Genomic DNA, 23,182 nt, shown 5'->3' on the forward strand with positions numbered 1-23,182 from the left:
AACCACAAAAGTAATCCACTTATACCCTGAAAATTAAAATTTGAATAGCATGGATACTGTATTTAAGATTTGCAGAGCAGTGCCCAACAGATTATAACAATTCTAATGTATGTCATGCTTTTAGTTTGATACATTCACTTTGATGTCACTAAGGTTGCTTTTAAAATACAGGCAATATTACAAATCAATACATGACTATTGTTTTACAGAAGATTATACTTTTCTGTGTTAATTTCCTAGGTGAATATATTCTGTACTTGTAAAAAGCCACTCATTTCACTAGGTATTTGGAACATTTTTTGCCCCTAAACCTAATTATTCCTCCCTACCAAGAATGGAACTGATGCTTTAAATACAACAAACCTTTACTCAGTAGCAGATCAGTAACTTAATATGATCTTGATTATCTTGAGCCTGAAATGGTTTCAGAAGAAGGTTTTGCCAAACTTACAAATGATAATGATGCCCTTCCATAACAGTGGCTAGTGGCTTAGCAGATGTGGTTGGAAATTAGTGCTGAGCATTGCCAGGTTCTCCCCCGCCCCCAACTCCCTTTCATTTTCAAATGCACAGTAGGTTGTCTGTATAAATAAGCTTGTATCACCCTTAGCTTTGAGAGTTCAAATCTAAAACAAAAAAATTAAAATTAAAGAGTATATTCCCACCAGCATCACACAAACACATGATTTTGGCTGAAGGGCAGCAAAACGGATGATGATACCACCACCACTCAGATTTTAGATCTATGTTCAAATCTGTCTGTTTGAAATTGGCTTCATATATCCCACTTTATTTATTCTTTATTACAAGTATAAAAAACCTGATGCAGCATAGAAAAGACACTAAGAAGATAATCAGGACATCTGTTCACTGTTGTTTTCGTCCTCTTTTTCGGGGGGGGGGGGGGCCTTTTGTGTAATATTTACCTGTTTTATTTAACTCTTACAGCAAACTCATCCTGCAAAAACAGAAAGCTAAACAAAAACAAAATCTTCCCCCTATAAAATAATACAGTAATGGAATATAATTAAACTATTTGAAATTTTCATTCTATTTCACATATTTTATTATATCAAAATTCATTGCAAGTTCCTCTATATTATGATGTATAAAAATGTATTGCTTTAATTTTGAGTGACTATATATATTCCTCAATAATTTGCTAATATTGTAACAAATCTGTGACCACCTAGCACTTTACAACCGTCACTATGCTACACCCTGGCCACTTAGATCTTCATGGAAACAACAGAAACAAAACAGAAATATTTTCTCTCTAGAAGCACATGCTTCTATCACTTGTTAAGGCCCAGGGCCTGCAGTTGTGTCTTTCTGATTTTATCCACTAAGTGAGAGTAACACAAATACACATTAGTCAATTAATTACATGGGCCCTCAGTTAGCCACAGCTTATTCTCCAACACTTGGCAGTCACAGGAGTTCAAATCTCCATTCTGACATTAATTTGGTTGCCATATAGGATTATCAGGGGCCTATGACATATATTTCAGAAGTTCTGATTCCACACTGCAGAGACAAACACATAGCTCTGAGCAAGTTTATTAAAATATAAAATCACTATAAGGCCCAATTCTCCAACATTTACTCATGTTGAGTAGTGCCTGACTCCACCGAAAAGTCTCCGGTATGGGTTGCCCAATCAAGTCCAGAATTATTTAAAGAGATATTAAAAGCAACAAATTACAAAATCAGAAACATCTGTTGTCTACAAGTCATGAGAAGCATAGACATAGTTTGACTCCTAGATTTGAGGTGGGGCTGCTCCAGTCAGGGCAATGGGGACACGCATAAGGAAACAAATTTTGTGCCTGCCCAAGGCTTTCAGTTTCGGGTTACAACAGCCCCTGCCCTCCAAACTATGACCATGATGAGAAGTAATTCTTCTGCTCTACTCTGCACTGATATGGCCTCAACTGGAATATTGTGTCCAGTTCTGGGTGCCACATTTCAGTAAAGATATGGACAAATTGGAGGAAGTTCAGAAGAGAAAAACAAAAATGATTAAAATTCTAGGAAACATGATCTATGAGGAAAGATTGGAAAAAAAGTGGTTTGTTTAGTCTGGAGAAAAGAAGACCAAAGGTGGATGTGATAACAGTTTTCAAGTTCATAAAAGGTTATTACAAGAAGGAGGGGGAATATTGTTCTCATCAACCTTTGAAGATAAGACAAGAAGCAAAGGGCTTAAATTACAGCAAGGGAGGTTTAGGTTGGACATTAGGAAAAACTTCCTAACTGTCAGAGTAGTTAAGCACTGGAATAAATTGCCTAGGAAGATTGTGCAATCTCTATCATTGAAGGTATTTAAGGGTAGGTTAGACAATCACCTATCAGGGATTGTCTAGGTAATAATTAGCCCTGCTTTGAGTGCAGCGGACTGGGCTAAAAGACCTCTCAAGGTCCCCTCCAATAATACTATTCTGTGATTCTATTTTGGAGGATAGTGATACAATAAAGCAATGTAATGTTTCTCCTGCTGTTTATTTGTCCTGCACCTGAGTGTTTTGCATTTAGTTTTTGATAAAAAGTTTATTATGATTAAAAACAGTCTGAAATTAATTTGTTACAATGGTTTGGGAAAGGGTGAGGGAAGAGGGATTATAATCACAATCTGATTTGACTAGCAGCTGGAGCTTCACACTGCAGGCATTTGGTCACTTTCCTAGCTCTGGCTATCATGAAAGTCAAAGCCTTCCATCAGTGAATGTGGATTGTGAAGAAAAAAACTGAACATGAATATTTTTCCAAGCTGTAGCACAGAAGTAATTTAAAGGAATCAATAAACTGAGCATTTGAGTTCTGATAGCTCTGAGTTATGGAACTCCACCTTCACAGCTGCTATAAAGACTTCACTGTCTCCGCCTCCCTCCTACTGTGAACTAATGAATTTATAAAGGATTGTAATTATTAGCACAATATTCAAATATGCCCCGTAGAGACATACATGAAATTAAAATATAGGGGAAAACAATAAAATAGGTGGCAAGTTGCCAGACCTATGTTGAGTTGACTTTGGACTCATTCATGTTGGTGATGAACAAGACAATTACCACTGTGGTGACAAAGGAAAGGAAGTAGGGGGTTGTTATTGGGATGATAAAGAGAGTGAGTTTCTTTGCCACTGGAGATGATAAAAAAAGATGAATGCCATGTGGGTGAATATTATAATTTGAGTCACCACACACTATTGCAACCCCGGAGCTGGCTGTGCATACAGAAGCAAATTACAAGTTGTTCCAAACTTAAGACAGATGGACTCATAAAACACTGTATGTTTGAGTCTGTCTGGGTTGGCATCATGACATGATGACATTTGTGTCACAGTGGAACATCTTTGGGTGCAGTGGGCTACAGGAAAGCTCCAGGGAACTGTTTATAGATCCATGATCCTCATGCTGGTTTTATATTGGTCCCAGGCTCAGCAGAGTTTAGAGCTGCCTGGGGCTTGCTCTAAACAACTCCAGCTGGTAAATGTTCCCAGATCCAGAAACAGCAGGAGTTCAATCAAGTAACTGTGCCCCCTATTTCCCTCCCTTCCCCACCTTCTGTGACAGATGCAGCAGGAGTGGTGGAAAAACTGACTATGCCATTTCCATGTCTCTTGAAGAGATGGAAGTGGTTTCCATTCCCTTTGTGCAATCAAGTTGGTGTGAAAGGAGGAAAGTGGGAACCAGAATTTCTCCATAATAACTTTCTCACATATAAAATGCAAATAATGCTTAACTATCTTTGTAAAATGCTTATATATTTAAAGATGAAAACTCTATAATGCTAATTATAAAATAAATAAAATTTGGGGAGACAGCTACAAAAATTTAAGCTCAATGTTGAAAAGAAAACAGTTGGGATCTTATTTTTAACAGCAGATAAGGCCTTCAAATCACCGAATTATAGATAAAAAAAGATTTTTTTTCTGTGTTCATTTCAGTATTTTCTTGACTTTGACATCAGGATGTTTGATCTTTCACTGTTAAGTATTGGACTTCCTTATCTGTGTACAGAAACGTCCTATTACACAAACTGATACTTTTCACTACAGAGCTCATAAATGGTTCCTTTTGAACAGACAAGATTTGAGTTTAGTATTAATTCATTTCAGGACAAATATCCTCATGTAAAGTTGGAGGGTTTATAATCAAAAGTTTCGTTTACAAGCTTGGAGAGTATTATTAACTGTTCCTGCTTCTCAGAAACAAATCTACTGTGTCCAAACCAATTATAATCAGGAATCACACTAAAAAAGGAATCCGGTGCAAAATTAGCCACCTTTTACTATCATAATCCAGGCAGTAACTCAAGATAGCAGAAGAGAACTGGTCAAATGTAATAAGAACATTTTCTAACTCAGGTTATGAAAAGAATAAAAATGCTTTTAATCTGAAGAGTTAACTCAGTAAAAACTACATTGTGATTATATGTTTATTGTCTCTGATTTCTATTACAAAATATATTTTTTACTAGTTGACAACCCTGCAAGTTCAGCCTAAGATGAGGGAAAAATGGTTTTGGACATTGTCACTGTAATTAATTATTTCCTTTCTGATACCTGGGTACATTACTTGCCTCTAATGGGGCAGTGTAAGTGCACACAATTAGCCTTTTACTGCAACTTGTAAATTGTCATTTTCATGATGCACAAGGAGGCATAAGTGAGAAGGTACCATATTGATACTGTGGTTTTCCAGAGATTGATTGCATTTTAAGGCTTTTAAAATGGCCGCATGGATCTCCTTCTCTCAAAGACACTGATGGGGTCATTTCTCACATTTTTAAGATACTGCACCCAAGGAGGAACCAGATTCAGAATAATACAGAAGACTTACAAGTGGCTGAAATGTTTTGAAATGTTTTTCTATATTTTTAATATGAGTAATACAATTTTACTGCTAAAACCATGTTTTTCAGAGAATAAATGTTCAAATATCCTATAAACTTATTAGCCTCCCAAAAATGTCATTTAATTAAATGATATAGTGAGATTTACAGTAATATGTTAAGCAATAAATGGTCACCAGGTATAGTAAACAATGAGAGTTGAGACAATTCCCATATTGCAGGTCTGCTTCTGTTAACTATACAGAAAAACTGCACACCATGACTTTTTTTGGTCACAAAATGTGTCATAAGTGTCATTTAAGCATTCTCATCAGGTGGCTTGATGTTAAAATGCAATCAGTAAAATCCACTACTGTTAAAGTAAGTTGTACTCAGCACAGCAACAAAAGTCATTGATCCAGCTATATTAGTTCAAAAGATTCTGAGGCATATTTGAGAACAAACAGCATGAAGACTGTTTATGAGACCAGCAGAAATAAAAATATCACATGAGCTTATATTGATATCTGTGTTTGTATTATCTCATTCAAACTATGTTCTCTGACAATATCAATTTAATGACAGCATATCAGCTTTGTCATCACAACTACAGACACTAATCAGCATGAAATGCCAAAAGCATTCATACACTGTTGTTTTTGCTTTTTTTTTTTTTTTTTTTTTTAAAAACCTTACAAATGTTAGCAGAAACATCTGCTTCTTGTTTCTTTTTTCATAATCTATCTACAGTACATTAAAGTGGGAATGATTTTGTCCTGGCATCTTACTGGAAGCTATTTCACATCTCATTCATGTAATGGATGGGCTGTGAAATTGGTTCCACGTCGGATAGGAACTTTGGACGTTGCATGGATTTGGCATTCTGTTTCCTCCTCAGGAATCTGTGTGTTTAAATAACAGCATAACAGATTATTCATTATTTAGAATATTTTAATTTCTCGGTTCAGGAAAAAATAATATAGACAAAGTATTATAGCGCATCATTTTGGGGGATTGTTGGTAAGTCAGAATAAAGAACCTATCGCCTGTGATCATTTCTCCTTTCATTTACTATTGCATTTAAATCTCTTTCAGAGCCCTGGATCTGAGGCTGTGCTAAGCAACACTATATTCAAACCACACCTCCTTTCTCTGTAATCAGTACCTACTTGTCTGTCAAGTAGTGAAACTGATCAGGAACTGGATGAAGCTCTCAGTTTTTTTTCCTAGGGTGCTTTTTCATCTGTAGAATGTGCTTGATGATTATCTTCCAGACTGCGGGAGGAAAATAAAGGTGGTGGTAAAGAGAAAAATGAGAACAGATGATTAAAGAGAAACTTATAAAAGGAGGAAAGAAACAATCTAATGATGATGTAGAAAGAAAGAGCCACAAGAAAATTAGGTGAATCAAAATTGAAATGAAGGGGAAAGGTGTACCAGAGAGAGAGAGAGAGAGAGAGAATGAAGGAAAAGAGCAGATGGAAAGAAAAAGGTCAATATAGAAAGATGTAAATCATAGTAACAGATGACTCAACATAGCACTATGGTCCTGAGCCTGGAAAGTGCAAATTGCCTCCTGCAAAGTGCCATCAACTAACAATGGCAACTAAGGACAGTTGGCATCTTCATGATCTCAGCTTCTCCTTTTACACTTCCCCTCCCCCCCCCAACACACACACATTCTCTCTCCCCTTCTCCCTCCACCCCTCCTTCTCTCTCTCCAACCTTTCCACACACTCCATTTTCTCTCCCTAGGTAACCCATTCCAGTGCTTCACCACCCTCCTAGTGAAAAACTTTTTCCTAATGTCCAACCTAGACCTCCCCCCCTGCAACTTGAGACCGTTGCTCCTTGTTCTGTCATCTGCCACCACCAAGAACAGCCTAGCCCCATCCTCCATGGAACCCCCTTTCAGGTAGTTAAAGGCCGCTATCAAATCCCCCCTCATTCTTCTCTTCTGCAGACTAAACAAGCCCAGTTCCCTCAGTTTCTCCTCATAAGTCTTGTGCTCCAGCCCACTAATCATTTTGGTTGCCCTCCGCTGTACTCTCTCCAACTTGTCTACATCCTTTTTGTAGTGGGGGGCCCAAAACTGGACACAATACTCTAAATGCGGCCTCACCAATGCTGAATAGAGGGGAATAGTCACTTCCCGCGACCTGCTGGCAATGCTCCTCCTAATGCAGCCCAATATGCTATTAGCCTTCTTGACAACCAGGGCACACTGCTGACTCACATCCAGCTTTTTATCCACTGTTACCCCCAGGTCCTTTTCTGCAGAGCTGCTGCCTAGCTCGTCGGTCCCCAGTCTATAGCTGTGCATTGAATTCTTTCTTCCTAAGTGGAGGACTCTGCACTTTTCTTTGTTGAACCTCATTAGATTTCTTTTGGCCCAATCCTCCAGTTTGTTTAGGTTCTTCTGTATCCTATCCCTACCTTCCAGGGTATCTACCACTCCCCCCAGCTGCAGTGGTCTCCTTCTGTGACATCTGATGTCATCTCCTCTCAGGAGAGGGGGCGGGGGCAGGGAAGAGAAGCCCTAGAGGTTCAGCTCCCTGGCTCAGGCTGCCTCATGTCAGCCATTCCAATGGCTCACTGGCAGAGGAGGGCAGAACAGCAGGGTCTAAGAACCTATAGAGCTGCCAACTGGTGCTTCTGCAGGAGCGTCTCTGGCACACCCCTGTGCTGCTGCCTGTATGCCAATTCTTGGAGTGAAGTCTAAGATAACAATCCTGGAAATTTCCTATGAGGGCATCACTAAGCATTTTGAATATTCAGGCCCAAATTACATTCAAACCAGACTCATGATCCCACACTTCATGGTTCTAAAGGCTAGATACATTATGGTGGATCGGGTGATTTTCATATTCTAAGCCAAGGGAGGAAAAAAAAAGAGTAAATAACGGGTAAACCTCAGAAAGTTTGGTGATTCAGATGAACATGCTGGTATTTGCATAATTTTCTGAATTACTGAAAACTCTGGCGACTTCATAATCAGACTAAAAAATCTCATATGAGAAAATTACTCAACTTCTGCAATAACTGAGGTTCTTTGAGATGTCCCCCCCTGTGGGTGCTTCACTTCCAGTGTTGGTGCATCCCTGTGCCCTTCATCAGAGAATTTCAGCAGCAGTGCCCCTCTGGGTCATACATATGCTGTCCCAATCTCGTGGTGCCATTAGCACCTTGTTCAGCACACACACCCGACCCCCTCAGTTCCTTCTTTACCATAGAGTCCATAAATTGAAATCTGAAGTAGAGGGCAAGAGAGTGGGTAGTGGAGCACCAAGAGGGGGACACATCTCGAAGAACCTCAGTTACTGCACAGGGTGAGTAACCTTCTCTTCTTCTTCGAGTGATGTCCCTGTGGGTGCTTTACTTCAGGTGACTGTAGAGCAGTGCTCCACTTTGGGGGGAAGGGGCTTCGGAGTTGTCTGAGAGAGTGAAAACAACACTGCTAGACCTAGCAGTGCATACAAGCCTGAACTCTGGGTGATTGCACAGTGTTTTGTGTACATGTATTCAGAGGCCAGATGGCAGCTCTCTATATGTTTAGGAGTGGTACATCGTTCAGAAAGGCTGCTGAATTTGATACAGATCTGGTAGAATGAGTTCTGATCCCGATGGGGGTTGTTGGTAGCAGAGGTTAATGCATCTTGATATCCATTTTGATAGCCTGTGTGTGGAGATGGCGGATCCCTTAGAGCATTCCCCATAGTAGAAACAAAAAACCTCTGAGATTTTCTGAGCAGCTTAGTTCTGTCTAGATAGAACACCAGTGCGCATCTAACATCCAGAGTATGTGCACTCTCGGGAGGTTTGGGAGAGAATTCAGGGAGATGGATTGCCTGGTTTATGTGAAAAGATAATGATATTTTACGTACAAATTTTGGGTCTGGTCTCAAGATGACCTGGTCCCAGAGGAAGATGGTATATGATGAATGTGCCATGATAGCCCCTAGCTCACCCTCACGATAGATCAATGTAATAGCTACTAAGAATGCTCCTTTCATTGACAGATGTGTTACAAAGCACATCACTGAGGTCCGATAAGGCATTGTAACACCAGGTTCAAGTCCCATGGTGAAGAAGGTGTGATTACTTCGGGATTCTGAATGCCCGTAAGGAAGCGTTTGGTAATAGGGTGCACGAATAGCAATGCCCCATTGATTTTATGATGGAAGCAGTAATAGACACAGATGGACTTTGATTGAACTAATAGATAGTCCTGAGTTTTTTAGCTCCAAGATGTAATCCAGTATCAAGAGGAGAAGTGTGGAAGCTTCAGGAACTTGTTTGTCTTGACACCGTATGGAGAATCTCTTCCATTTTTAAAGGTAAGTCTTGTGCATGGGTGACCTCCTATTGTTTAGTGATATGTGTTTGACCTATTCAAAAAGTCTAGTCTATATGGAACCATATAGGAGCCACATCTTCAGGTAAAGTCTCTCCAGGTTCTGATGGAGAACCTGTCCAGTGTCCTATGATAGAAGATCTGTCTGGAGTGAGAGAGTGCATGGTGCACATACTGCCATCCTTAAAAAGTACCACATCTGTCTGAGCCATGTTGGTGGTATCAGTATGACTTTTCCTTTGTTGATCCATATTTTGCGTATTGCCATCAATAGCAGCGGTATCAGTGGGACTGCATATAGAAATGGCACTTGCCATTTGAAAAGGAAGGCTGTGACGCACTTCACCCCCATGTACACCCTTATGGTGTGATTGTGTATTGTTTAATGTAAGGTGTCATGTAAGATGTTTTTGGAATGTTCATGGCATACTGAACATTATTGTTATAGTAATATGTTTGTTGGAATGTTGTGTGTTTGGTTATGAGTTTTCACTATGTAATATTCCCAAATATGTGTCTAATGGCTTGATACCGATCGAGGTAAAACTCTACTGAGCTGAAGGGCATTTTGCACCTCATTAGGGATTGTATAGCACCACTCAGCTCAGCATTCCAGGAACAAATGGCTTGCTTAGATGTCAACAAATGAATCCACAAAGAACCATAGTGACTCAGGACATGGAGGGAACCAGGCATAAATACTGTTTGTCACCTGACCCTGAAGGGGAGGTAGGTCCCAGAGGGGGACAAAGGAACACGTTAAAAAGGAGGGACATTTTGCAATCTCTCTCTCTCTCTTCCACCTCCATCTGCAACCACCACCAAGCAACAGAAATGCTGATCACATGAGAAGGGCATGGCTGGAGGCAAACCAGCCAGCTTGTGGTGAGAATCATCTAAGACTGTAAGTTTGCTGAAAGTGTTAAGCTTACTTTAGAATTCAATTAGCCTTTTATTTACTTTTAATCAAATCTGACCTGTTTTCCTCTGACTTATAATCACTTAAAATCTTTCTGTACTTAATACATTTATTGGTTTTATCTAAAGCTATGCATGTGATTTAAGATGTGCGAAGACTCCATTTGAAGTGACAAGACTGGTGCATATCAATTTCTTTGATAAATTGACAAATCATTGATCTTGCAGTGTGCAGTGGGTAGCACTGAATATTGTTAGATGGCAGTTCCTAGGGTTGCATCTGGGACTGGTGATGTTGCCTGGGGTCATACCAGTGCATGATGCCAAGAGTGGCTGGCCAGAAGTACTCACGCACTTAGTTGAGAGCAACTTGCTTGCCATGGGCTGTGTGTGGGCTGACCCAGGAGTGGGGGGTTCACATAGCAGGGCAGGGTAAGATTGGCTCCAGGAAGGAGGGATTGGGGTGACACAGCAATACACCAGTCCAGATGAAAGAGGGGAACGTCGCAAAGGCATCCCTCAATGAATGCACCATTCCTATAGTTTCATGGCTTTGGTGCATAGGGAGTGGGATTGGGCTCCTCCCTGTCAATTTACACAAAACATACAAGTGGTGTTGTTGGTCATCACTCATATAATCTTGTTCCTCATCAACGGAAGGAACTGGAAGCACACGTTGCGAACTGTGCAGAGTTCTAATAGATTTATTGTAACCGTGTCTCGAAAGGAGACCATCTGCCCTGAATTATGTAGTGTCATAACTGGGCTCCCCAGCCTATCAAGAAGGCACTGACCATGAGAGCAGGTGTGTCCATTTGTTTTTGGAGAGAAATGGATGTAAAAGTAAAACCTTTGTATTTGCTAGCTTTACATATGTGTTTATATGCTAATATTGATACTTGGGGGCTCTGTACCTATGTTTAAGTTATCAATTCACTGCCAAAAATGTCTCTACCCTCCCACCTCCAGAGAGTACATGTTAATAAACAAGGACCACTATAATATTGGTTTGCATCCTTGGTGAGCAGGGAGGAGAGGGAAGCAGCAGCAGCATCTTAGACTAGATCCTGACAAAGTCATTAATTTGGAGTTACTGTCAGAAAGTTAGAAAATTACTTCCTAGCTATTTTTTGGATTATAGAGATGTAGAAAGTCTGCTATAAATAAGGATGGTCAGCATTTCCTTTCAAAACCCCAGATTGGGGAAGAGGTTAGTACCTTTAAAAAGTTGCTGTAATGGTTATATAGCTCTTTTAAATAGAATGTTGCAAACATAATTATGCCATCATTTTATGGCTTCAACTTCAAATCCTCCAGTACTATTTTTTTTGTAAAGGTTCTAGGGGAAAGAAAATTTACTTTCAAAACTGAAATTTTGCAGAATCTATATCACAATGTTTATATGGTCCACATCACCATAATATCTGGGCATAGTATCTTGTTAGATTTTCAGTATTTTGGAGGAATAGACTGACACTATTTTGAAAGGCTGAGGATAAAATGATCTGATCAACAGAAATGTCAAGTGCTCTCCCAGGGGGCTTATAGTGCCCTGGAATTATTATGCTTTACATTTTCATCCAATTCAAGTGGAAAATGTTGCCATATGTCTGGGAAACTTTACTGATTTCTAATGCAATCTCAGCTCAAGCTCATTATTACAATTCAGAGGGATCTTGCAAAAATCATTCACTAGTCTGAACTCCTACACTCATCCTGAGTCTCACTAAAGTGATAGGGCTCACACAAGTGTATCTATTTGTATGAACTGGGTTTATGTTTACAGTGCAAAAATGGCTTCCGTCTGCAGAATGCCCAGTTTTGCCATTGTTAAGATTTGCTCATTCAAGACAGCACTCACAGAAGCATCAAGTTTCACAGCAAACATTTAAAATGTAAGGATGATAGTTTTGGAGAACTCTGTGCACAGACCCCACTGGAGAAATGGGGGAAGTAGGGGGAGAGCAGTTTTATGACAAGCTCTCTCAAAACATAAGACATTTATGATTATGCTGCACCTTCCAGGTTTTTACAGGTTTCTGTGTGAGGGATCAAGCCAGTTTTGATTGTAAATTTAAGATGAACTCTTCAATATCGAATCCTGTTGCTGCCGACCATACCTGGCAGAAGGATTACAGTTTTACCCTTATAAACATGATATTTTTATATTTTCCTAGTTCAACTTCTCAGGCATTAGTGGGATCACATGTTATATCTAAATATTGCCTGTATTATGCAATACAAAATTCTGATATGTCAAGCATTTAAAAAACATGAAATATTTTATGGGGAAAATGGAAACAAAGATTTAGTAAACAATGTTTAAAAGCTTCCAAACATCTAAGGAACTCTTTAAACAAGTAAAAGACTGGAAGCTAAACATCACTAATAATGAATACAAGCATGAACAGAATATGTACAAGGCACAGATATGCATACATTTACTTGGAAATAATTTAAAGACATCTGTGACCCCACATGTCACACACACAGTTTTCTTGCAGCAAGATCCAAGAATTTCTACAGTGACCTACAGAGGTCATGAAAAGCCCTCTCTTATGTCCAAAGCAGAATGAGAAGAGTTACAAAATGATCTCACAAAAATGAGTGACTGGGCAACAAATTGGCAGATTAAATGCAATGTTGATAAATGCAAAGTAATGCACACTGGAAAACAGAATCCCAACTATACATCAAAATGATGTGGTCTAAATTAGCAGTTTCCAATCAAGAAAAAGATCTTGGAGTCACTGTGGATAGTTCTCTGAAAACATCTGCTCAATGTGCAGCAACAGTCAAGAAAGATAACAGAATATTACGAACAGTTAGGAAAGGGATACTTAATAAGACAGAAAAAAATCATAGACTTTTTATAAATCCATGATACACTCAACCTTAAATACTGTGTGCAGTTCTGATCACCCCATCTCATAGATGATATATTAGAATTGGAATAGGTACAAAGAAGGGCAACAAAAGTGATTAAAGGTATGGAACAACTTCTGCATGAGGAGAGATTAAAAAGGTTGGGACTTTTCACCTTGGAAAAGAGACAACTAGGAGGGGATATGATAGAACTTATAAAATCATGACTGGTGTGGAGAAAGTGAATAGGGAAGTGTTATTTACTCCTTCACACAACACAAGAACCACGAGTCACCAAATGAAATTAATAGTCAGCAGGTTTAAAACAAACAAACAGAAGGAAATACTTCTTCACACAATGCACAGTCAACTTGTGGTACTCAGTGCCAGGGGATGTTGTAATGGGCAAAACTATAATGGTGTTCAAAAAAGAATTAGATAAATTCATGGAGGATAGGTCTATCAATGGCTATTAGTCAAGACGATCAGGGAGAGAACACTGTGTTCTGAATGTCCCTAGCCTCTGACTGCCAGAAACTGGGAATGGCAACAGGGGATGGCTCTTTCCATGATTGCCTGTTCAGTTCATTCCTTCCGAAGCAGTTGACATTGGCCAGAGTCAGAAGACAGAGTACTGGGTTAGATGGATGGATCATTGGTCTCTAACCAAACAGGCTGTTCTTACATTCTATCAGTTTCACTCATTTTCTTACTAATAGCCAAGAATCAGGAAGCAAGAACCAATAAAGGAATATGTGATACAGCTTTTTAATGTACTGATTTCAAACACATTTTAATTAGTATTTTCAGTCAAGAGCTGCTATTTTCTATAAAAGAAGAAAAACAGCATGGCTTGGTGGTCATGGTGATCAGACTAAATCCTGTCAGCCTGAATCTCATTAAACTGCCATTGAAGTTAACAGAAGTTTCACATAAATAATGAGAGCAGGATTGAGCATGAGTTTTGATTATGGATTATAGAGTCTTTTTACTATAGGTTGCAGGTTGAAATGGAGCCTTGGTTGATAGTGAATGAAAGTCTTTCCCTTCCCTGTTTAGTGACCTATACAAAATGAGTCTTACTCCTTTCTATAAAAGAAAGGCATCTGTTTTACACACACAGACCCCCATACACACAACCTACCTTAATGTGGCTGGCATTAATCAATTCCCAGGTTGCAATGGCAGGAGAGTAGACAAGGATTTCAATGACATGGAGACTGAGCTACCCTTTTACAGCTGGTCCTTCCATGTCAAAACTGAACTACACCAGTGGGTAGTTTGCTCTGCCAGTGTCCAGGCTATCCTGGTGAGAGTCTGAGACAAGATCTCATTAGCTCCAACAAAGAAGGACAAAAAGTGGAAAGACTCAGGCAAGAGATCGTTTATGGGTAAGATAGGTGGTTTTCAATGGAAGGCTTATAAACAGTAGAGGAACCTCAGCCAACATTTATGTTTGCTGCTCTTAAAATAAAGGATATCTTCATGGATGGGATTTAGTTCTGGACATCCAGTATGTGTATGCTGTGCTGAGAGGAGGGTAGGAAATCAGCCCATTCACTGAGTCTTTAAAAAGTAAACTACTACACCTGGCTGCAGTGTATGGTACATTCTAAATATAAGAAGTAGTGCTTTCAAGTCAAAATACTGGTGTGCCATGTCTGTTCATTTTTTTTAAATGACGCCCATAGGATTTTGTTCTCTAGGACTATCACTCCAGCACCTATCAGGAATGTTAATTTTATAAGAAATGTTTTAAAAATAAGGGAAGGACATAATAAAATAGATCAGCTTCAGACTTTCATAGGAAAAGTTTCTCTTCTCCTCCCTCCCAATCTCCCTTATAATTTCGGGGCATTTGGAATGTCTGTGTATTAGATCACTCATGTACACAGCCATTTACTATATGGAGTAAGGGACTGCTAAAATCTTTGAGCATTTCTTTGTTTCTAAAGATGTCAAGGGACTCATTCACCAAGAGAATTATATGAAAAAAGCCCCACTGCAACCAACAGCTGAGCTCAGTGTCAAGTATAAAATGGGAAAGTTTGCTAGAGCTGTTCACTTTGACATTTAGATACTGGCTTTAAATGGGAACACTTATCTTTTTTGGTTACTTATCATTACATATAGTTACTTTACTTTCTTCTTTTCTAATTGCAGTGGTGGAGGAAAATGGAAAGATTTCTGAATGGGAGAATTTTCACAGCAAAAGGCTTCTACACAGTAATGTTGCAAGGATATTCTAAATTAGGTCACCCATGCTTTAAGGAAAGATTGTGTTTGATATCAATGGGGAGTTTGTTGTCAACAGGAGCTGAGTGTGGAGGAAAGAGGTCACTCCTGCCTCCCAATCAACTAGTGGTCAGTCTATGCCTTAAATATCTCAGGTGGCACCTGGTGGCTTGGCCTTTTACTGTACCTTCCTCCTGCAGTCAAGTTTCCCATTCTGCCGTCTCCCAGGAACTTCATATGGTGCTGAGTGATTACTCATCTCCCACCTCAGCAACTTCTTTTGGGAAGTCAAACAGCATAGGTTATTTTCTCCCCCTACCCTGCGCTTTGTAAAATAGTTTTCCATGGGGCAGGATGTGCAGGCAACCTCTCTTCCTAATACTAAAGAGAGAAGGTAGAAACAGTCCTTCCCAGTTCCGACTGAGTCTTCTGGAAGACTCACTTTTTTTCTTTGTTTTCGTAAGGAAAATCTATTTTCTTTCTTTCTTTTAATATAGAGGCATTGACAGCCCTGCTCAGCTTTTAATGTTTAGGCCCTATAGTGCCCCCCAATCCACATACATAGTTCCCATTGATGTAAAACCCCTACTGACATCAAAAACAAACTGCCTTCTGAGCACAGATGAGGCCGCTCTAGTCTAAAGCTTATGCAAATTCCAGCCACCAAACTATTCTGCCTACTCCACAGTGAGTTAATCTCCAAGAAACCGATATACCAAAGGGAAAGCACTTTAACACTCAGTTTTTTTTAAAAGGCTTTACTAAATCTAGCAAGGAGAACGCTGATGCAATGAAGTTTGTGGGGGAGGCTTTTTTACTTAATTTTTCTAATCGCGTGCAACACTTCCCTCTTGCAGGGAGGCTGTAACTCTAAAAGAGATTGTTTTCCTTATTTTCTAAGTATATGGTAGTCTGCAGTCTGACAATTATCTTAAATACTGTTGCCTGTTTGTATGTATCCCAAGTGCCTTAAGTATGATTAGGGAACTTGTGTCTCCATATTCCTACACCCTGATACGCAAGAAATATCCTTATTACTGCTGGACTGTGGCTACGTCTATTTGAACTCAGATTAAGCTTGCAAGATGGTCTATTACTCATCGCTTTTAAAATATTCAATTTCTTGGTCTTCACTAAAACTTCACTTTTCCTTTTATGATATCTTATGAAAGAAACACGGTTTTGTGACTTGATTTAAAAATATTTCTCCTGGCCAAACACACCATTATTATGTTTATGAAACTGTGATGCTTTTACTGTCTCTCTACCTTGCTTTTAAATTTCTAACAAGCCTGCCTATGTGCAAAGGCAGCAGCCATTTTGTTCTCAGAGTTGCTGCAGCCTTCACAGAAGACGCAAATCACACTTATTCCTACCTAAAATAAAACTCATTTAGAAAAAAAGAGAACATGGCTGTTATTGGTGTATGAAAAAGACAATTTCATGATGTGAACAGGTAATGTTATGTCTCTCTTCTTTTAATCAGAAGAAGCAAAAAGCTCAGGATTTCAATAGTCTCAATGAATTTTCTCATTACAAAAACTGAGATGAAACAGTTGTTGTGAACTAATCAATAGAGAGCCTGCTGGAGTTTAAATAGTCCCAGCATGAAAATTATAGTCTGTGAAGATTAAATTTGTTTTCCTGATTGCCAAATTCAGTAAATCACCTTAATCAAGTATCAAAATTATGCCATTTCCCATACAAACAACAACATGAAGTGACACAGAAGGTCTGATTCAAACTTTTTTTTTCTTGAGTTTGCTTCTAGATGCTGTTAAATCCATTATTAAAGTAAAGTAATCAGAATATTTCAATTTAGGGAGAAGGGGGTAGCTAGGGGGAAAACAAAAAACCCATCAAAACCCATTAGGCTCCTAGGGGCACTAAATGGATTCAACATTTTAAGAGTGCCTTATTTCTCCATTAACTTTTATTCACGTTCCAAAATGTAGGGTAAAATACTCATTAATTGCATGCCTTAAAGAGACAAACCCAAGGAATTCAGGGGTCAGGGTTACAGTCCAGCTTCCGTTAACCCACTGTATCACAACTAATGAAAGAAATATTAATGTTATAGTATTTGATTTGGCAAAATCTAAAATTTAAAGTGCAGTTCTACTCTGAAAAAGTAAAAATGGTATGCTTTACTCAAGTAGGCTGAAGCTTGTGTGCATTCACATTCATTATGTCCATACTGACAAAAGTATTTATGATTTTACTGCTGCTATTAGTTCTGTACAGCCAACACTGAATGTGAGCTAGATTCTATTCCTTCTTATGGATCATTAGCAGTGTTTATAATCTATCACTCCTGCATAAAACCCCTGAAGGAAACAGGGTTGCACATCTGTAACTGAGGGCAGAATTTGGCAGATGTTGAAATACAAGAAAAGAGCTTCACTCTCAGGTCTTTGGTTGAGTTGGCAGGCAATTAGAACAAACCTTTCATTTGTAAACTGAACTCATTTGCTATGGAAATCACTGACTGAAGACAAATATCTAACTCCACAATGCCACTTATACAGTGTCTGTCATGTTCTGAAAAGCAAATTTATCCACAACTATTTAGTCACTTAATCATAGTCTGATTTTTGAAAAGGCAGATGGGCTGAAGTGCTACTCCTAATCTGAAACATTCAGGGCTTGTTTACACTTACCTTGGAGATTCGGCAGCAGTCGACCAGAGTTACGCAAAGTACACAAAAAACTTGTGTAACTCCTGTCCACTTCTGTGCTTCTGTTCTGCGCTCCGTCTTCAATGCACTGCGCCAACGGGAACCGCGTTCCCGTCAACGCAGGGCTACGCCACTTGAGGAGGTAGTCTTAACACATCGGTCAGGTCTTCACTGACCGCTCAGTCGATCCGGATAAGTTGATCTGACGGTGGCAAATTTGCTGCCGTCAGTGTAGACATAGCCTCAGTCATTATCAGTAGTGTCAGATGTGTTTCCAGGTGAAATTTCTTCCTGTAAACTACTTTTTTTCTGGTTTTAAAAACATACTACCTTCTTCTTGAACCAAGGAATATGTATTTTCTCCTCCCCTACATATACTGTGGTTTGCATTGTCATTTGATAAATACATTATGACTAGAGCTGTGTGAAACAAAGCCATTTGGATTCACAGGGGTTTCATGCAAATGTTTTCTCTGTTTCAGTTCAAAGAGGTTATCCCTTAAGTTTGGCTTTGAGTTTCTACTTCAAATGAACCTAAAAATCCAAAATGAAATTCAGCCAAAGCTCCAGAGACTTGCCTGGTTTGAGGTCAAAACTACAGAAAAGTGCTGACTTCCCACTTGAAACCAAAAACTATCTAGGTTTGCTCACCAGCATAGACCTAGAACTACTAGGAGGGTCATGAATACCAATGACCATTTTGGCAAACCTGGCAAATTGCAGGCTTGTAAAAAAACATTAATCCCCTGATTTTGAGTTTGATTACAAAAGGTTGCTGAAATTATGACATGCTATACACCTGGGTCCCCAACATGGAGACCTTTCCATGATCACCTCTATTAAACTCATGATTTCATTACATAAATTGAAGCTCACCTTTGAAAGAAACTTTTTCTCCAAAGAGAAAAATAATTTTAGAAGTATAGCAACACTCATGGTAAAAGTGAAATTAAATCCTTAAAAAAACAAACAAACAAACAAAAAACTTAGCTGTCTTTCTAAAGCAATATATGAAGAGAGGGATTAGTCTGAAACTTTGGTTGCATTGCTGTGTGCCTGTGCTGTGTGCCTCCAAATGACCTGTGCTTCTAATCTCATGTGCTTTATCCTGCTTGTACCTGAAAGACAGGACACTGCACTTTAAACCCCGTTTTGAGTCCAGTAGCATCTTTTCCTTTCCTTACTGCATTTATTTTATCTGCAGAAGTCAGATGAAAATGCTATTAAGAGAAATGTACACCGTTACTGGGATTATTTTTTTTCTTTTGTAATGAATGTGATTTCAGGAAAGTGACTCCTCTGCCTATGGGTCTTTAGTCTCTCTCTTTGGGACTCAAGGAAGAAAGGTAATTGATGCTTATTTTCAAAGACTCACTGGTCAGTCAGAGCATGCTAAGTTCTCCAACTTAGTTAACTAAGCCTCCTTCCCTGCATTTATCCTGCTGAACTGAATATCTTAACCACCCACTCACATGCTAAAAATGATTTCTAAAGCCATGGTTTTAAACCAGAAAAAGCCATGAAAATGCAAAGTTAAAGGGCTCAACAAATACGTCAAAATATTTTTTCTTTGTTTCACAAAAAATACTATTTAACTATGAAATTCTGCATTTCCTTCCTAGTTCAAATCGTGCAGTCTTTATGCACACAAACTCTTAATCACATCTACAGGAATTTGGCCTGTGAAGGAACCACAGGAGTGCTCCCTTACACATGCTCATGATTTTCTTTAACAAGCAGTTACATACCCAAATAAATCAAATGGGTAGAAACAGCCCAACAGCTGTCACAATTCACTCTGAAGATGAGTTCCTTCCTATATTTAATGGTTTCAAAGAGGAATTTTAAACCTAATAGCTACCTGTTCAAAAAGAAGAAAGGAAATTAAAAGGCATTTCTAATAACTAATTATTATTATTATTTTCATAAAATGAAATGATCACAAATATAATTTTTTACTGAAATCTTTTCCTCTGTTGCTTATTGGTCCTATAGAGTGAAATGCATGAAGAGAAATTCTGGCCCCATTCAAGCCATGATAAACTTTCCTTGACCTACAGTTGTTGGCTTTTTTGTGAAAGAACTGTGTTGTGATAGCCTCTGAGACTTTATTTACTCAGGAGTATGTTCGGGTGGCTTCTGAGCCTTTATCCACCATTCAGTAGCCTCCAATACATTATCCATCTAGTTTGACTCTAAACTCGTCACTGAAATTTCTTTATTGGCATACAATCAAACTACACTTGAGCTGATCAGTACAAGTGAAATGGGTGGGTACAGGGCATACCAAACGTTCAAAGTTGCTCAGCAAACCTCTTCCTTTATATACATTTCCCCATATCTTAGCTAGTACAGACATTCTGTTTCCAGCCTGCAGATCCATTACCATCCTAAACCAGTCTCTCAAGAAATGAGGCTTCCTCGCCCATGTCCGATTACTCACATCAAGGCAGGCCTATCCTATGCTGGTGCTTGATAGGACCAAATCCATCACTCACCACATGAGTGCACATTATGGTGCACATTAACGCTTCAGCACTTCTGCAGCAACTACTTTATTTCCTGTGCTGGAATATGGATGTCAACTCTATGTATCCTATTCCACAACCTGTATGTGATTGGGAGAATATCACTCTAATGAAAACCTTTCAGTTCATCATATTAAAGTTTTTGGGGTTTATTTTTAAGGCATGGGGAGAAGCATCCAAGTAAGCGACTTTTTATGAGCCAGTAATAATGGTGTCCAGATGCAAGGCTTAGTAGAAACTTTCCATAAAGCATTTATAACTCGGGGGGAGGGGAGGGGGACACGACATTCTTAGAATAAGTGCTCATCTCAGGTCAGCACATCAAATATTCTGTTCCCAACACACTACATGTGGGACTGCAATTGACCTAAGTGGGAGCTCACACATGCAGAGAGAACAAAATATTGAAACGAGATGTTTGGCACGGACATGAAAGGAGAAGATTGCCCTTTCATTGTTCAAACCATTGGAAGTGAGCCTGACCTGTGACATTTGGATCCACAGAAGACTGTAAATCCCCAAACAGTGGATTTTCATAAAAGGGATTTTGGTTCAGATCCAGCTCCACATGATTTATGTTTTCTTTCAAGAGGACTCAACTCACAGATATTAAATGACCAGACTTTTGGAGCAAATTTTTTCCTCAATAACTGTTATAACACAAATACATTTTTTTTTTTGGGGGGGGGGGGGGGCGGGGCGGGGAGAATCGACCATGGATACACAAAGTAACAGAGTTTAAGGCCAGAGGGGACCAACGGATCATCTAGTTTGCCTCCTGTGTAGCACAGCTCACTACCACCACCCAGCACCTACACACTAAACCCACAGCTCTGAAGTACAAAATGGAGAAGTGACTAGCCCTCTGCACATTCATAAATTCAGCAAGCTAAGAAAAGACAGCACATTTTAAGGAATCCAACTTATCTGACAAATTAAAGATTTCCAAAATCTAATTGTTACACTATTTGCCACCATCAGAACCAGGAAAATGAACCTTAATGAGGTTGGAAATTATTACAAACATTTGTTTTCAGGAATACCACTGGTGAGTCAAAAGAAGGCATTTATAGATCCAAAGCATGGACACAAGCAGCAGTAAATGAGCTAATATGCAGTGGAATGCTTGTCTCTCAAGACAGCTTTTTGAATAATTTCAATTATCTCTAGAATTCAACAGTGGTGTATTTTAAAATGAACATTTGAGAGAGTGCTGTTTGCCCCCTAATATATAAATGAAATACTTTTAAAATGGTGGTTGTTATAAATGAGTTCAGTATGACATTGAGGTTTTGCTCAAAAATAGGACAGTTTACATGGAAATGGAAAACCAGTGAAAACCAGTGTTTTTCCATGAGATTAGTGAAATTTTGCAAAATCCACCAGAAGGCAAAAGCACTGATGAAGATTTCTCAGTAAATATTTTGCATAGTTCTAGTTATGAGTGAACGTTACATTAAAAAGTGCAAACAAAAAATTGAAACTCTGAATTAGATTGGTAATTGAATTTTTCACCACTTTGCAAGTATCTTGTTTGTAGCTTTGGTAGTGAATCTAAGGTTACTGTTCTCTCCTTAATATTAAGAGGGTGTTATGTTGGCACATCAATGGAGAAAGACAGTAAATGGACAAGTCGTCTTTATCTTGCAGATACCATATTTTAGAAAACACCTTTCAGAATGAAAATGCCCTTATAAATGTATGCTAGAAAGACAAGAACACACAATTGCTGGCACTGCACATGTAAGTCAGAGGCAGCAGAAAGAACAAGGATCCCTTTTCCTCTCTCTCCCCATGCCCAGTATATCAGTAGAGGAAGCAGCTGTAATGTGGCTGCAGTCAATATGGCTTGTAAGCAGTGGGCACTAATAGTGCTGCCTGCATTACTTACTACAACAGAGATAATAGTTTGACTTTCAGAATGACAAAAGGATCAGTTTGCACATACATATTTTTCAGTATCAGGCTAGGTCTACATTTAAAATATTGTAGCAGCAGCGCCACTGTAGTGCTTTAGTGTGGACACGCCCTACAGCGACAGGAGGAGTTCTCCCATCGCTGTAGTTAATCCACCTCCCCAAGAGGCAGTAGCTAGGTCAATGGAAAATTTCTTGACATAGCTATGTCGATCTAAGTTTTCAGTGTAGACCAGTCCTTTTTGACCAAATACTACCACCATTTAACTGCTGTCAGTCACACTATGAAGAGTTTAGGACAATAACTGAAGAATTTATGTATCCATTTGACACTCCAGGGTGGAATTTTATGTAGCCAAAATGGAATGTGGGCCAGATAACCATCAACATCCCTTTTCTCACAGAAAGTTCTATGGACTCTTTAATAACCACAAGCGGCTTTGGCTTTACATCTCAACCAAAAGACATCAGTAGTGTACATGCCCTCTATATAATAATATTACAGTGTTGAAGCAAATCACAGCATCACTTACAGTTATGACAGGTGGCGCCGCTGTATCCGGTTCCATCACAAGTACATTTGAAGCTGTCCCACGTTTGGGTGCATTTGCCACCATGTTCACAGTGATTGGGCACACACCTGTCACAACGAGACACAAAGAGAAAAACAAATAAACAACAAGATTTATGAATGGTCAAATTTTGAGCTGCCCAAGCAATATGTTATACTAATGCCAGTTTGCCCTACATACGTAATTAATCCTTGTTATTTTAGGCAGATTAATAGAATTCATGACAGACTGTGGCAACCACACAAAAGATGATGGATCACAGCCCTGCTATGGCCTCTTT

General features: G+C 39.1%; 1 protein-coding gene across 3 annotated transcripts in view; it reads right to left on the bottom strand.

Moving 5' to 3' along the window:
• Positions 1 to 23,182, bottom strand: part of LOC137154613 (contactin-associated protein-like 2) — a 309,210-nt gene that overhangs the window by 68,154 nt on the left and 217,874 nt on the right. For all 3 annotated transcript variants that reach the window (XM_067550350.1, XM_067550348.1, XM_067550349.1), the window contains exon 4: positions 22,864 to 22,970. In XM_067550350.1, the coding sequence (XP_067406451.1) occupies positions 22,864 to 22,970 (107 nt within the window). The remainder of the gene's footprint in view (positions 1 to 22,863; positions 22,971 to 23,182) is intronic.

Source organism: Emydura macquarii, unplaced genomic scaffold, assembly GCF_026122565.2.
Source record: "Emydura macquarii macquarii isolate MOO-44397 ecotype Brisbane River unplaced genomic scaffold, CSIRO-AGI_Emac_v2 contig_1263, whole genome shotgun sequence".
Classification (NCBI taxonomy): Eukaryota; Metazoa; Chordata; order Testudines; family Chelidae; genus Emydura; species Emydura macquarii.